The sequence below is a fragment of the Passer montanus genome, unplaced genomic scaffold (genome assembly GCF_014805655.1).
Source record: "Passer montanus isolate IOZ18808 unplaced genomic scaffold, ASM1480565v1 scaffold60, whole genome shotgun sequence".
In the NCBI taxonomy this organism is placed as follows: domain Eukaryota; kingdom Metazoa; phylum Chordata; class Aves; order Passeriformes; family Passeridae; genus Passer; species Passer montanus.
The window spans coordinates 294,046-310,167 of record NW_024371038.1 but is presented as its reverse complement, the minus strand read 5'-3'; the positions used below and the strand labels follow the sequence as shown (position 1 = coordinate 310,167).

The 16,122-nt window shown below is 37.8% G+C and overlaps 1 protein-coding gene across 17 annotated transcripts in view; it reads right to left on the bottom strand.

The window, feature by feature from the left end:
* Positions 1–16,122, bottom strand: part of ADGRL2 (adhesion G protein-coupled receptor L2) — a 309,215-nt gene that overhangs the window by 37,312 nt on the left and 255,781 nt on the right. For 12 of the 17 annotated variants that reach the window (XM_039727088.1, XM_039727105.1, XM_039727087.1 and 9 more), the window contains 3 exons: positions 13,012–13,121; positions 8,349–8,363; positions 6,604–7,404 (listed from right to left, as the gene is read on the bottom strand). In XM_039727088.1, the coding sequence (XP_039583022.1) occupies positions 6,604–7,404; positions 8,349–8,363; positions 13,012–13,121 (926 nt within the window). The remainder of the gene's footprint in view (positions 1–6,603; positions 7,405–8,348; positions 8,364–13,011; positions 13,122–16,122) is intronic. The other 5 variants (XM_039727094.1, XM_039727099.1, XM_039727090.1 and 2 more) reach the window with 1 other exon arrangement.

Here is a 16,122-nt window from a genome sequence, read left to right as displayed (position 1 = left end):
GTTTTTCAAGACTAAAGGCAAAGATGTGCCTATCATCCCTCTCCTGCTCCCAAACTTTTGCAGAGCCTGTCTTCTCTTCAGTCTCATTCTTGGCTGCTTGAACACAGCCTGTGTAATTGTGCTGAACTTGTGGTGTAGCCAGCGACTACTGAAACCCCCAGATCTGTTCTGCAAGTGCTCGCCTGACATCTTGTGAAACTGCTCTAATTTGCTTTTGATTACAATGCATCCAGCCTTCTAGTGCTTCCCAATTAACATTTGTCAAAAGCATTTGCAATCACTTGCACAAGTGTCAGGCAAGGCCTGCTGAATCAGGTCCTCAGGAACAGGGAGCTCATGGGGATGAAGAATGATGCAGGGGACAACCAATTATTATGATCCATCTCCTAATACACTCTGCTAATTAATACATATTTAAACATCAAAATGGGTATTAGCATTATTGCAATTAATACTTAAACCCTGTAATGTTTAGGACAGTTTTGTCTCAGAAGCAAAAAGTGTCAGAATTCATAAAACTCTTTTAATACTTAAACCCTGTAATGTTTAGGACAGTTTTGTCTCAGAAGCAAAAAATCAGTGTCAGAATTCATAAAACTCTTTGAAGTTCAGTGGTGAGGTAACAATTTTCAGAACATATTTGGTGTTGCACTCTGAGCTAAAATAATTCTGGCTGTCATTACACAACTTTAGTTAGTACAATTTTCATGCTATCAATTAAAATCAGTTTCAAAGCCTATCACCCATGATTAAAAAATTACCTGCATAGCATGGTAGTACTACATAGAAATATATAAGTAATCTCACATTGTAAGAGAAAGCCTTTAAACCACCTCTCACGAAAAGAAATGAAAAACATTGCAGATAACTTCTAAGAGTTTTTCTCTTCAATCAAATTTTTGAAAATAAGTCGGCATATTTAAGAATGCACCAGGAAACTTCAGACCGTGCTGGAAGTCTGGGAAAGAAGATGGTTGAAAACTAAGAAACAGCCAAACACATCACTTCAAGGAATATATCTAGCTTTTAGAAAGCAGGTAATTTTGTCTTTAATGACCTGTGGGAACTTAATCTGCTCGGCCATTCTCCTGAGCTGCACAAAGACACATGACAGCTGCCACCACCTGATGTGCCTCGTTGGCAGAGCTGAGGGCGGTGGCATCTGCAGGCTCTGCCTTGCAGAGCACTTTGCCAATACAAGGTAATGGCAGTGGTGATTAACAGGCTGCAACAGAGAAGAAGAACAAACTCCATGTCAAGGTTATTAACCTATTGTTCTAAGCAGCAGGGGTGAAGCTATGTAGTTTTTGTCCAACTCCAAAAAAGCCACTTTTACAATGTGAGATTCTATTTTGACTTTTTCACTTGGCTTGATATGCTGAGGAGAAAAGTGAAACCTCTTTGTCTTCTTTTTTTATTAAGAATAGGTTCTTCTTATTATCAGCTGAAGATTGTCACTAAAATTACCAAAATAAGAGAAAAGAGCAATAAGAAGTGAATCCAAAGACTCAAATTGAGGTGCAATTAATTTACATTTGTTTCACGCGGTTCCTAACAGCTGATTTAAACAGTTATGTATCCTGTCTGTTACTAAAAATGAAGACACCACTGGAGTAAAACTTAACACCTGTTTAGCAGTGTGATGTCTATAAAAAACTTAACACAATTGCTGTAGGACAGCAGGGGAATAGTAACTTTCTTTCCCCAACTATCAGTGAAGAGCAGGTTTAGAGATAGCATACAAACTATCTAGTATTCCTTGCCAACAGGTTTCTATTCTAGGCAGACATAAAATAAGTTATTTTAAAAAATAAAACTAAACGAAGCCAAATCAAAAATATCCCCACCCAAAATACAACTCTAACATTAGATTTACAATTGTGTTAATTATAATGCCCAAATGACGTGCCACTTCTGAAAATGGTTTCATTCTCCCCTCTGGCATGCAGGTCATTTGTGAAATCAGCTGCATGGATTTTTCAGTTAAATGTACATTTTTATAGGTCAGGTATTTCAATTTATTTGGACACATGAAAATCTATGTGCTCGCCTTTATTGTCAAAAGGTGTCATATACAGAGTTGCTATGTAAAGCAACAGAGATCAGAAACCTGTGCAAATCACATTTTTCCTGCCTTCTGCTTATTACTGATCTATACCTGTTTTTGTGCTTCAGTGAATTGCAGGGAAGGTACTAAGAGTCACCTAATTACCTATAGATGACTCCAGCTATTATGTTAGTCAGTATTCTATTGACCCTGCCAAATCCCATTCAATTGAAAGTGAAATGTTTACACAGTCATTTATAAATTTATACCTTGAAAATGATAACACACGTGACAAAAAATATTAGCAAAATACCTGTGGTTAAGAAATATGCTATCTGGTCCCCATTATATTGTCTTTACTTGTACAACCACTTTCTCATTCATCTGTAGTCTATCAGATTTGATATACTAGTACAGACCAAATTTACTTAATTTGCTGCATGACTTTCTTTTAGATTCTTGGTGTTGCACTAGTTTCCTATTACTTCATATTACTAGTTTCCTATTACTTCCTATTACTTGGTGATGCTACTCTCTGAGTTTCTGTCTATACTCACAACATCCATTTCTTCCTGCAGTGATCCAATATTACTTAATGATGGGTATCATGGCACAAAAGGGGAGACAACTACAGTTTGAACAGTTAGCACAAATTGGGATGAGTGTAGATGAAATCTCTCCCTAATGCACTAACACAGAACAAAAGGATTTATCTTCTTTTTGTTACCAAGGAAACCTTACAATGTAATGCTCATATTCAATTTTTAGAGGGAACATTCCCTCATTCTTCCTGGTCTTTTAACTTGGAATTCCTTTAAAAAGTCCTGTTTCATCAAGGATTCATTTGGACTCTTGGTACCTCCTGTAGAAAGAATGTACCTGAATATATCCACTAAATTTACCAAGGATTTAAAAACTCTGGTTTGTCTTTAATTTTTCAGTGTCTTTTTGCAAGGCCTGACATATTTGATTTCATTTTAAAATTAGGGTTGTGATTTTTAAATACTTTTTACACCTGATCTTAGAAAACATGCTCTTCTGCACCATCTGAGCGGTACTTGACAGCTGTAGCTCTGGAAACCATTTCTACATCGACACCAGAGACGCACAGCTGCAGGCTGAATGTTTTACACGTAGCACTGTCTTGGCAGACACCTTGCAAATGCACCATCTTGGCAGACACAAGCACTGCAGAAACAGGAGCACCCCTTGCAAATGCAGTTGGAGCATTTGCTCAGCATCAGATGTGCGGACGTGGAGCTCAGGGACATGGTTCAGTGGGGGACTCAGCAGGGTGAGCTTTATGGTTGGACTTAATGATCCTTCCATCATTCTATGATACATCTGTGTATTATTTCCGAGAGAAGCAGGAAGAAAATAACATAAAAAGAATAGGGTTAAGGGAGGAGTTCTAAGGGCAGCAGACCCCACTGTCTGAGTACTAAAGAAGCAGTCTGTCTCCAGCAGCTACAGTTTTAGAAATCTGAAGAGTTTCTCCTGAAGACTAAGAAAATAAGGATACTGGGAAAGTCACAAGAAGAGAAAATGGTGTAGGTTTGCAGCAAGACCAAGGTCAACATTAGGTTAATTGCAGTGGTTTCAACAGGGAGATTTAAAAATGAAGGAGACAATACAGAAAACAAAGCCAGGAGTTCCAGGACATGGATGAGCCCAAGTTTGGGCCCAGGGAGCAAATTTGAAGGGAAAGTGCAACTCAAGTCTGACAAATTCATCTTTCATGTAGGAAGAAAGACTGGTGTTTTTGAAGCACTTCGTAGCTGGACATTGTGGTGTAGACAAAAACTAATAGCCAAGACAGATATATAGGGAAAAAACCTACAAATCAGTGTGTGTCTTATCTATCATTATTTCTCACTTGGCAACGGAGGGAACACAGATTACGGGTTTTCCACAATGGTCCCAAGTTAACCATTTGAAAAGAAAGGGCCATGACTTCCAATTTTGAGACACTGACCTTGTGACACCATTAAATACTTGATATTAAAGTACTGTTGCAAAGGACACTGAAAGAAAGTTCTTGTGTTAGGTGACTTACAGAATGTTATGGTAGCTTACGTTGTTGAGTAGATGATTAAGAAATCTGAGTTGACAAAAAAAACCCCAAACCAAATTAGAATAAAAAAGCACGAAAACACCATTCCTCAAGCATGCTTAAAAGCTGATCTAATTCCACATGAGATAAAAAAATCCGAATGTGTGTTACACATGTAGATCCTTTATATAATAGTCAAAGGACTGAGCTGCAATTTATACAGAATTTATATTGAAACAAAGAGGAACTGGAAATATAACAGAAATAAATATAGAAGTAGATACCATAAATAATTTCTTCTTGCTTTTATAGAAGTACATCTCAAGGACAATTATGTTAGATAATTCTTCTTTTCATTTAGTAGTTTCTAACTACAGGCAATTGGCTTAGGCAAAAGAGGAAATGACCTGAAACATATTCTTAGATCTGCAATGTACATATCCCCACAAAATTAAAATATTGGGTATTGGCTTTATCCAAGGAAAAATACTGTTTGTGAATGTATGCATCACATGCTCAAATGAAATGAGTGTCTTCATTTGTTTTCTATATTTTAAAAATATCAGAATCAAAAGATATTTACTGATGTCCTAATGCATTTAAAACCCAAACTCATAACTTACTGAAATATTCCTTTTCTGTCTTCATGGGTGAATGGACAAATAGCTCAGAGGAGAGGCAAGCACCCTGCAGTGTGCCCTGGACCCATTCTCGCCTAGTTCTTGTTGGAATAAAAATTTCAGCTCCTGCCTTGCATGCCAGCAAGGAGCCCAGGAAGAGAACAGGGTGCTGGTGGATGCCCAAACACGGTTTTGAGAGCAGATGGGATGTGGCCAGCACATACACGATAACTTAAGATCTTGAAGACTCTCTCATAATAAAAACATTAAGAAATGCCTTACTGGAGATGTCTGGAGGTTTACTAAAGTGAACAAAGGATTCCACAAAGCCTTTTCTGCCCCTGCTTTCCTTTTACACTTCTTCTTCTTCTATGCAGTGATTTAAAGATTAGCTTTTTTCACATTCACAGCAGCTGCCTGAACTGCAAAAGCTACTTAGAGCCTGCACCTCCATCTTTTCCTCTTACTCTTAAAGCTTTGGAGAATTTAAAATGCATCTTTGTCTCAGCTGAACTGAATGAAAGTAGCATGCATGAGAATGTATGAAAATGAAAGCTTTAATTTTTTTTTTTTAATTACATAGGTGGTTTATCTCTCTGCTAAGGGCAGCCCCAAAGCCTCCCTGAGGAATGGACTTGCTCAGTGTACAGAGAGCAAAGCCGGCCAGTTCCCCAAACACCTGTAACCTGCCTGAGCCTGGCCAGGTATTGTCAGGGAGGTCTGTAGGAGAGTGGACAGATCATCCATGGCTTTGGAGATCACTAAGGTATGGGTTCTACACCACCCTGTTCTGCTGCCTTATATGCAGTTTTGTATCTGGAAAAGCTATATGTGTGCTGTTGTAATTGTAGTGTATAATTCAGTTTGCACTGCTGTGCATGAATCAGCTTTGCTGAAGCAGGACAGCAACTTTTCATGTGGAGAAGCCATTATTACTAGTTTCTTGAAGTAGAAAAAATGGCTGCTAAACATGCATAGCAGTTAGATGAGAGAAGTGAAGTATTACCTTCATTGCTAAAGCAGCTTTTGCTGTATATATCTTCTGCCACAGAGCATTTCTCCTGATATTTACTTTCCTCTGTAGATGTTAATATGTGGCTGTGCCTGTTCATGTCATTTTTTGGGATTTCTGACACCTAAAGTCCTCCATTTTTCTTTTCCCTTTTGACAGTTAGTATCTTTCATTTTAGGAAGTAGTACTAACTTCTGGCAAGCTGGAATGCAATTGTAAGGGGCTTACTGAGAAATCCACTAAAAAGATGTCAGACAATCTTGTCTAACCCGACATTAGAAACTGTGAAAATAAGGCTGCAGAAAAATACTTATGCTTGGTATTGCACATTAACCCCATATGTCTCCTCTGGGACCTCCCAGCACACATTGCTCTCCACTGCTGGCGCCAAGAAGTTAAAAGGCCTGCGTGTGTGCTGTAATCAATTCAGAAGGCAGGTAACACTGAGCGGATGGGAACAGGCTTCTGGCTCAGCATGAAGCAACTCCAACTCAGTTTAGCTATTGGAGTCAAACTGACTGATGGTATAAAGTAAATAATTCCCCAACTCATTCTCAACCACAGAAAAGCTACGCAATTGCATTAAAAAAAGGAAAAAAAGAAAAAAAGAAAAAAAAAGAAAAAAAAAAGAAAAAAGCAAAAAAATGAACAGCATGAGCCTGTAAACCAAATAAAGTAATCCTATTTTTCTTCACAGGTTCTGCAAATTTGTCTTGCACTGCTCTAATGCTGCTCAGCTTAGCACAGCGCAGATAAAAAAACCCTGCCTCGCCCTTCTGTCATGAGCTAAATCTAAGACCAAAAGCATCGTAACTTATTTCTCTGAATGGAAACATCAAGAGATCAAAAATGAGAAAAAAAAAATTCTTACCTTGGGCAGGATCAGGTGGGCCGAACTCCAAGGAGTATCGCAGAATGAAGTTGTTATTCCACACATACAGCTGGTTGTCTCTGGGGTTGTAATCCACTGCGGCGATGTACTGGTACTGGTTGGGAAAAGGAATGTCCACGTGCTCGCCTCTGCTCAGCCTGGTGTTGTAGATGTAATCGATGGCGTTCCTGCCGGTCTCGCTCTCGTTGTCCTGATACACCGACCGCACCACGTACAGGACACCGCAGATCATGAAAGCATTGGATGCTGCCCGCTTGTCGTAGGTCGTTTCCCAGGTGGCTTCGAAGCGCAGAGTGTAGGGGTTCAGCTGGCTAATTACTATCATCCCATTGTTTTGTTCTGTAGCATAAATTACCCACAAGCCGTTTTCATCAACTGCCAAGTCAATATCAGTCTTTCCTCCCCATCGGTAGGGAGAGGTGTCGTGGTAATTTGCATAATTGATTATAGCCTCTCCACTCTTAATTCTAGTCCTCAAGTCAAATTTTACTATGTTCCGAGTTCTTTCCTTGTTGAAAAAGACAGCTCCATCATACACCACAAATCCAGTACCATCCACTCGGTTTGGGAGTTTGTACGTCGTCTGCTGGCGTCCGTTCTGGAAGTCCTCTAAAGAAGCATATTCTATCAAAGTATCCGTGCGATACGGAGTCCATGGCATGAAGTATATTTTATCTGCAGCCTGGAGAGGATCTTTGCACCAAGCACCTGCTTTTTGCTCAGCTTCATATAAATACGGTGAGTCCACAATTGCTTTCAACGTCCCCGGGCAAACAAAAACTAACAGTCACAGAGAGAAGTAAGACAAGAATTACGTCAAATTAAGACCATCTCATAATAAAAATGAAAAAAAGAAAAAAAGAAAAAAACCAAAAAGGTAGGTAAATCATAATGACTGTGTCAGGAAGAAAAAAAAATCAATTTAATTGGCACTGGATTATACCTTATGTTATAATTAATGCAATTATCACCCTTTATCATCCACTTTTCTTAAAGTTACCATGTTCTTGCTGTACCAGTATGGAAAGTGGATGGGAACTGTTTTCACTAGTACAGACCAAGGCTCAATGGCATACACAGACAGCTGAAAATGTAGAGCTACTCTTGCATTTTCGTTTCAGACTTTTAGTGAGTACACATTAACGCTCCAGAGCTTTTAACTGGTGTGCAGCAGTGTGCTAGGTCATTTCAGTCCAAAAAAAAATCACATTGACTTGTTTAGAACTTTAAGAAGTGGTGAGGCTGAAAAAGGAGGTGCCTCGATTAAAAATAAAGGAACAAAACAAATCATCAGGTATATAGAGAAAGCAATTAGGAGCAGAGAAAACAAAACACAACCAAAGCAATGAATGAAACAGACCAGGAAACCCTGTAACCATGGCATGCTATGGAGAGGGTTCTGGAAGCCAGGCAAGATGACACTTGATTAACAAGAATTTACCCAAGGGTGAGAGAAAGAGAGGGAAAGAAAGACAAAGAGAAAGGGAGAGAAAAAAGCAAGGGAGTCTTCCCTCCAGCCCAAGTACTTCAGACACTATACCCCGCCACCTACTTTAAGCAGCCAAGTCACTTTATTGCAAACAGTCGACTTCTTTATGAGGTGTACTTATGAGATCCTGCTGATTATCATAATATAAGAGTGTTGTGGGGAGGGGAAGGGAAGAGGTTAACATCCATAAGGCACATAACAAGGAGCTGGGGTTTGGACTGTATACGTTATTTACCTTTTTGCTCCACTTCTATTTTAAGCATCGGAAGAAAAATAAAAAAGTGCAAGGAAAAAAGAAAGAAGATTAACATAAATTGACTATTAGTCTAAAAGATTAAATTAGTAACAGACGCTAAATATAGGGAGAATAAGAACTGCTCTATATTGGATAAAGAGAAACAGACAACAGGACAACCTAGCAGGAGAGAGATTCTACGGTTACTCAAATGAACATGGATCAATCATTTTAGTAGATTAAGGAGGGAATACAGATATGTTGACATGTAGTTTCACTTAGTGAACCTGAATAAATAATTAATTACTTTACTAATACATGCTATGTACACTCTTCTTCTTCTAAAAGCATAATACTAATCAAGTTGTTTTTTAAGAAACATATTAATTTATCATATATGTGCAAGTGCACATATACATACTGTATTGATTGATAATTAGAAATACAAAATTCAGTATATTAATTATATAGGTTTGCATATGTGATTATTAAACCTCCCCCATCTTTGCCCCAGACATTTCCCTGCTTTTCTTTCTTGTAAAGAAAGCAGCTTGCACTCTTGGGTCTCCTTAGGCTGTATTTTATTTGTTTTCCTGAATGTTAATCTTGAGAACTTTTGCCACTTCTTAGTCTATAACTGCAAAATCAGACTAGAAGGAATAAGCAAAAACATCTAGAAAAAAAGAAGCAAAAGCACAGTAAGCAAGAGGAAAAAGAAGAAAAAATTAACAATTAGCTCATTCAGATATTCCCCAGCATCATCGATTAAGCCCGAAACAGCAAGCTAGTATGCAAGGACAGTATTGTGTTTAAAGCAAACATCCATCCTGCCACCATACACGGAAGACATAAACCGAAGCCAATTAATAAAGTTATATTACTACAGCAATTTTTCCCCCAGGAAGTTTTAAGGAAGTTACAGAAAGATATATAGCTGAAGCCCAGCTAGTAAATAGCTTTTCAATAATTATTTGCAATAAAACCTATTTCATATACTCTGTGGCCTTTGAAGTATGCTCCCTTGGTTTCATAAAATGACCTGGAAAATGACAGATGTACCAAGCTGTGCAACAGTAGCTGCTGATACCAGGGAAGTGTATCAAAACTATTTGCACAGCTATTACATTTTCAGTATTACGATATTATCCTGAAAAATGTGTTTGCATGTTTCATATAAAGTTTTGGATTTTCAGTTTCATTTAATAAAATTACATATGATTATTTTGGGAATGATATTGGCTGATCTGATCTAGTGTTTCTTCAGGAAACAATTCCAAAACTTTACAGGGGAACCAGAGGGTGTCAATATTTTCAAAATGAGCAGTAGTTTTCCTAGCCTTTGTACCATTATACATCTTCAGGTAAAATACCCATTTTTCTGTAATTTGTAATTCTGGATTTATCTGAGTAAACAGAAGATATATTCTGAGGTGAATTCTTGTGTTTCACCATTAGTATTAATGACTTTCAGATGATTCTGTTTGTGAACTTCTATGCATTATTTCTCACCAAAGAGCAATACTGATACAGTACCTGCTTAGAATTAGTAATAGGAGACAGGGGGAAAAAGATAGGGATAACTAAAATCATTACTGGCATGCCTGCTCTGCATGCATTGGTGTACAGCTGTACATTTTTCAGGGACAGATGGGCTTATTGAAATAAACAAATGCTGCAAAGACCAATCAATACACAGAGAGAGATAATAAAACACTTTAAAATGCTTTCTATTGAATTCCTGAGTCCAAAATAGGCTTAAAATAAAAATGCACAGATATACAAAATGGCACTTTTGATGTTCTTTATAAAAGGGTTGGCTTCTGTTAGTCAAAGTGCCAACATACATCGTGAAGCACAAGTGAGAGAAATGTCAAGTATAGTACTCTCAATCTCTTTGTAATTTAATTGATAGCACTCTTATTATTTCAGGACAAAGCAATGCCTATCAAATTTGTCTGGAATTTTTGTTCGAGATCCAACTGAGTATCTGAAAAAATGTTTTGTTGTTTGGTTTTTTGGGTTTTTTTTCACTTTGAGATGCAAAAAAGGAAGCATTTATTAAGTACTTTCAAACTTAATTAAATTTGCAAAATGAAGTACTTTCAAATAAGCAAAGCAGCTATGTATTTCTGGAGGCCAGCAAGACATAGAGGAGCTCATAAACTGCATTTTGTACAAGGGTGACAGCAACTCCAGTGCGTAAGAACTCTCACCTTTCACCACAAAACCTATTAAAATTGCTGTTTGTCATCTCTCATGGACTGAAAGCTACCACAGTGAGTATTGCAAATTTTTTAGTCTTGCAGTAACTGAAGATGAAATTAATGAAATAAATGAACTTTGGTTAGAAGTGCTGTGATCACTAAACTCCTCCCTTCCTGGGCCCACAAAAGCTCATCCTACCTTCCTAAGAAGTCTCCTACACTGATACAGCTGCTATTTGCAAATCTAATGATTTCAGTCATTCTGTAAATTGAGATCAGGAGCTCTGGAACAAGTAAGGAAATAAAATTTAGATTTGGTAACTGGAGTTTAGCAGGCATCAAAAAAAGAGACTTGGAAAAATAACAGGATAGGCTTTGTGGGACAGGGAAGAAAGAGAGTAAACAATCAAAATGGCTACTGAAGCACAATGTGATTTGAAACCAATCTTCAAAACTCATTTTAGTAACTGGCAATCTTTTTGATGACTGCTGGTAATGACAGGTGATGCATCTTACAGTTCTGGAATTGGGCAGTGTCATCACTGTACGTGCTGCAGTTGACAAACTCCGAAACTTATAGACTTTGAAAAAACAGGGAAGTATCCAGAATCCTGAATTATGATAGACACAGAATTACAGAATTCAAAGGGTAGGCCAATGCAACTGACAAAAACAAGCACTTTAAAATTAAAGTAACTACAAGTTAGAGTACAGGGTAGGCCGCGCTGTGGCACTATACTTCTGAAACTGGAAAAGAAAAGATTCCTGGAGATAGCAATACCCAATCAGTAGAACATATCCACACTTCTCTTCCTAAAACAGCATAAGAAATTATGTTTTAACATTATTTGCATTACATTTTTTCCTCTATGAGCTAGCCTACTGGAACTGGAAATGTAACTTCTTGTCACTTGACTGACCTCAGGTTTTGGAATCAGATGCACTGCCCTCTTTCTGAGAATTTGGAAATGAAAATAGTGCTAAAGCAGAAGTGGTCTTTGTGGAACAAAACTTTGGTTAGATTGGGGTAAGACATCAGTCCTCAAAAGTGGCACAAGAAGAACAGTTACAACAAGCCACCAATACTACACACAGGAGGAATGGTACTAGGGATCACTGTTTGCAGTAGGCTTCCAAACCTACAAATGGTACAGGGAAAAAAATCAGCAAGCAACCATTTCACAATGACACAGCAGAAATGAAGAAAAAACAGATGATCTGTGCTTGGCCTTTAACAACAGTGAAGGTTCAGTATGGTGAAGCAGTACGAAGTAGTTTTCAGTTTCAGAATTCTAAATTTTGCAGGAAACAGTATGGACAGTTTTGGCATGGCTTTGCTTATGCCAGAACTCATTTCCTTCCTTTTTCAATATATACTGTCACCACAGTGTTTTTGCATCTCAGACTTGGCCAGTTTCCTGTACCAACAGAAAATACGACTTTGGTTAAGGATTACTGCAGATCAAGAAACTCATGCCTAATAATAACTCAAGGGAATGATCAGTGCACTGCTCAAATTCCATTGCAAGCACAGCTATTTCTCTGTTGAGTTACGGGACGAGGGAGAAGTCACTGCAAAGAATGACCTTACAAGAAAGCAAAACCAGTTAAAGTGTCGAATCTGCAGAACTTTCATGAACACGCATACATGTCAATAAAAAAAAGCATTAATTATTGCAAGGAAATAAGAAGTATGTCTAAAGCTACTGAACTTTGGCATTATAAAGAATATTGTACAAAACTGCTGAAATAGCCACAACTTCACATTTTTCTATCTCATCATGATTTCACTATTTACTTTGTTTTCAGTGAAAAACTCTATTTTGCTAGCTGATTCAAGACACAACTGACATTTTGTCTTTCAATTAAAAGCAAACATTTCTTTCTCACTCTTTTCCCCTTTGCTTTTAAAGAACGCAGTGTGAGTACCTTATTAATGAATTATTCACTCTGAATCTGCGTTCATTTATAACGAAGCACAAAATCCTTTTACAATGTCCCCCAACTGGGTCACTTGCCTCTGAATGTCAGTGCTGGGTTTTGCTGTGCACCCAAAGTCACCACAGCAGCAGGTAGCCTTTCAAGTAGATCATGATTAAAATTGAAGTCAATTCCTGCTTTACAAGTCTGTGAGCCAAGCCAATTTGTCAGCAACTGGTTGCGGGCAAAAGTACAAATTTCTATCTGGCCTATTGAATAGCTAATTTGAGTTTGTTTTCTGGAAAAACAGTAGCCTTAAAAGCCAAACACTTAAGAACACAGACAGACACTTGGCCAGCATCACACCATGGCTTCCTTCCACACTTTGTGAAGCTAATTGGAGGCCCTAGTCTGCAAGTGCTTTGCATGCATAATGGGGCCATGGGCCATAAACATATGCTTCTTTTCCATGTAACAGCACTCCAGCTTCAATTGTGAGGGCCAGAGGAAGTGAGCAAGAATAAAAAGATTATACTTACTGTAAGGAACGCATTCATACTGAACTTCTAGATATTTGTATGTTCCAGGACAAGGATCAGGAAACACATCTGACCCAGTAACTACTATACACTGTGTTCGGTTGTTGCACCTGTAATGGGAAAAGAAAGCAAGCTAATTAATTTAAAATTACATTTAATTTGCAAGTTCATACTAAAGGACTACATTCAGTGCTAACTCTCTTCACACTTGGGCAGTTCAATCCATAAGACAACAAAGTTAATTAATACTAATTAGCCAAAGTCCAAAAGAAGACTTCAGGGCAATATTTTAGTTCAGGCTCTGCTTAAAAATTTGGAGATCTATGCTACCTTAACTGTCCCCACTATCAGAGACAGCTGTATCAAGTACCAAGTATAGACTGATTTGACACTACTTCAACAAAATGAAAACAAAATGCAAAGACAACGACTGAAAAAATGTGCCATTTTGAATAATGTATAATAACAACAATGAGTAATTCCTTCCATCTTTAGAGACATACATCCTGCTGAATGGCTTTACTTCTCAGAGAGATTTTTCTTGTGACTCAAGGAAATTATTTTGGTTAGAAGAGCTATTGTAGACAAAGAACATTAGTGTTTCCATTTTAATTATTTTAGGAGCAATTGGTGGACTCTAAGCTTCCTCTGTTAAGGCTACAGGAAGCAGTAAAGAAAATTAATTCGGATGTATTTTTAAGGAAACTGAAACATAACAACTATTTGCTTAACAATGAAAGAAAATGCATTTTCATACAAAGAAGAACTTTATTACAATGCCTCTAATTGTGAGGATCTACTAAACTTCATGTCTTTGAAGAGTAATAATAATAATAATAATAAATTTTAGACTACTATTATTTTTTCCAGAAAATAAAAACCCAAAAAACAAAAACCAAAAAATTAGCTTGGAAATTAAAAGTGAACAGTCACCTAACCTTGAAGAGATAGTCAAAATGTAATGCAGGAAAACAGTCACGAGGAAGAGGAAGAAAAAAAAAGGAAGGTCAGGGAGTTTGGTTACTAAAAGGGAAAGAGCTTGGCTGATCTTCTCAGGGGTTAGTTTTGTTTGTCAGCAAACTGAATAACAGAAGTCTGAACTTAAGTAATAGACTAGCCTTTGACTCCAGCTGTACATCAACTTCTCTATTGCTCCACTTCTTCCCATACTCCTGAATACCACATAACCCAAGATAAAATAATCTGCCTTGTATCAGTGGCTTTCCACAGCTGCACAGCACCAACAGCTATTAGAATAATTCATGCTACCTCATGAAATGTGGAGCAAACATATTCAAAGAACTCTATTATAAATTACTTCCTTTTTTATACAGTAATCAAACTAGGATAGAGCCAGTCAGAACATGCTGTGTGCCTCTCTGCTGAGCAAACTCAGAGACAAAAGCTCTCTGAGTTGATCGGTTAACTATTTTTATCTTTTTCCTCTTTTTTAAAATAAAAAAAAAAATAAAGTTGCTTATTTATATCATTATAAGGCTCATCCCTGCAGAACTGACTGGAAATAGTCAGGGATTTCTGCATATACACAAACATGGACATGGATAGGTGGTGGGAATTCATCCACCACCGTTTCCAGAGGGCAAAGCCAGGTCCCCTGCACAGCCCTTGCACAAATAATGCCACCCCACTCCCACCCCCGTGGCTCAGTCAGTGCAGCAGAGTCTGGAATGACTCACACCCAGTGGCTTCAGACCCAGGCTGAAGTGGTGAAATGTTCACCCAGCTTGCTGAGAAAACCACTGTGCTCAGTGTGTAAAATGTGAAAATGTGCACACAGCCCCTCCCGTGGAGGACAGAGTGCTGCTGCTGTGTGTGTGGTGTAGATGGAGGCTGCAGAAGCAGGAGAAGGCAATGTGGCCCCAAACCTCACAGACCTCTCTGTAATATCCCCAGTACAGGGGTTTGTATGTGCCACACCTCAGGTACACTAACCAGCATGAGAAAATCTGAGTTGTAGGATTTTGTAACAAATTTCTTTAAATTTGTGTTTCTTTAGCAAAAATCTTATGCTGAATCTGAAGTAATTCCTACAAGACTTCTCCTAGTGCATCTTCTGCATGATGGTTCCCACAGCTTTGAGCTGTATGAAAATTTTATTTTATACTCAAATGAGCAGCAATTAAGACAGAATTATTTATTTGTTACAAAATAAAATGAGTACATATTGGGAGAAATTGCTTGAGAATGAAGCTAACCAAGGTCATATTTAGCAGTGAGAAAAAGATAGACTAATTTCCCTGAGAAGAGTTGTTTTCTTCAGTTTCATTTCCTCCCAGTAAAATGCTGCCATAAGCCAGGAAACTGAGAAGAACTTCATACTAGGTTGATAACACTCCAAAAACTTTTGACAATTCCTTTATGAAAAATTTCACCTGCTGTGCATATGGTCACCTTTTGCCCCCCCCTTTGGCTAAACCTAAGAACAAAACGAGTTATGTCCACTGCTGTAGTACACAGAAGTGCTACCAGGCCCACCAGCACTTCCCCAAGAAGAGGAATTACTTGAATAACTACATGAATAGTGTATTTGTGCTTTAAATTATAGCTTTGCACATTCAAATCACTGATTTTGCTGCACTGTTGGCTGTATTTTATAAAACCTGAGCAATTTACACACACTTCTAAGATTTCAAATTAAAGACACTTGGTTAGGATATCTACAGTTTTAAAAGCTGACATTCAGGTAACCATAATAATTTTTTATCTATTTAGAGGTCATATTTCCATTAGAGTGAGATTTTAAGAAAAACCAACAGCAACTGTAGCAGCTGTCAATCCTAATTCATGGGTTACAGAGAAGAGATGAAGAATAAGTGAATTTTGTAGAGGTAGTTCTGAGACAAGTAATTCAGGGAATTTATACTACTGTGATTTGTTCTCTGAATAAATTAAAGCCTTCTGTCTGCTGCAAAACCAGGGATACTTCTGTTATTTATTGGCCTATACTTCTGCTACTGTCTGCAAAAACCATTTTAGAAACTCGTAAGGGTTTCAGCTGAGCTTCTTAAGGACAAGAAGCCCCAAATTCTGTAACACATCAGATAAAAGAGACTCCACTCTCCACAAAATAGCACTAAACAGTAGATTATC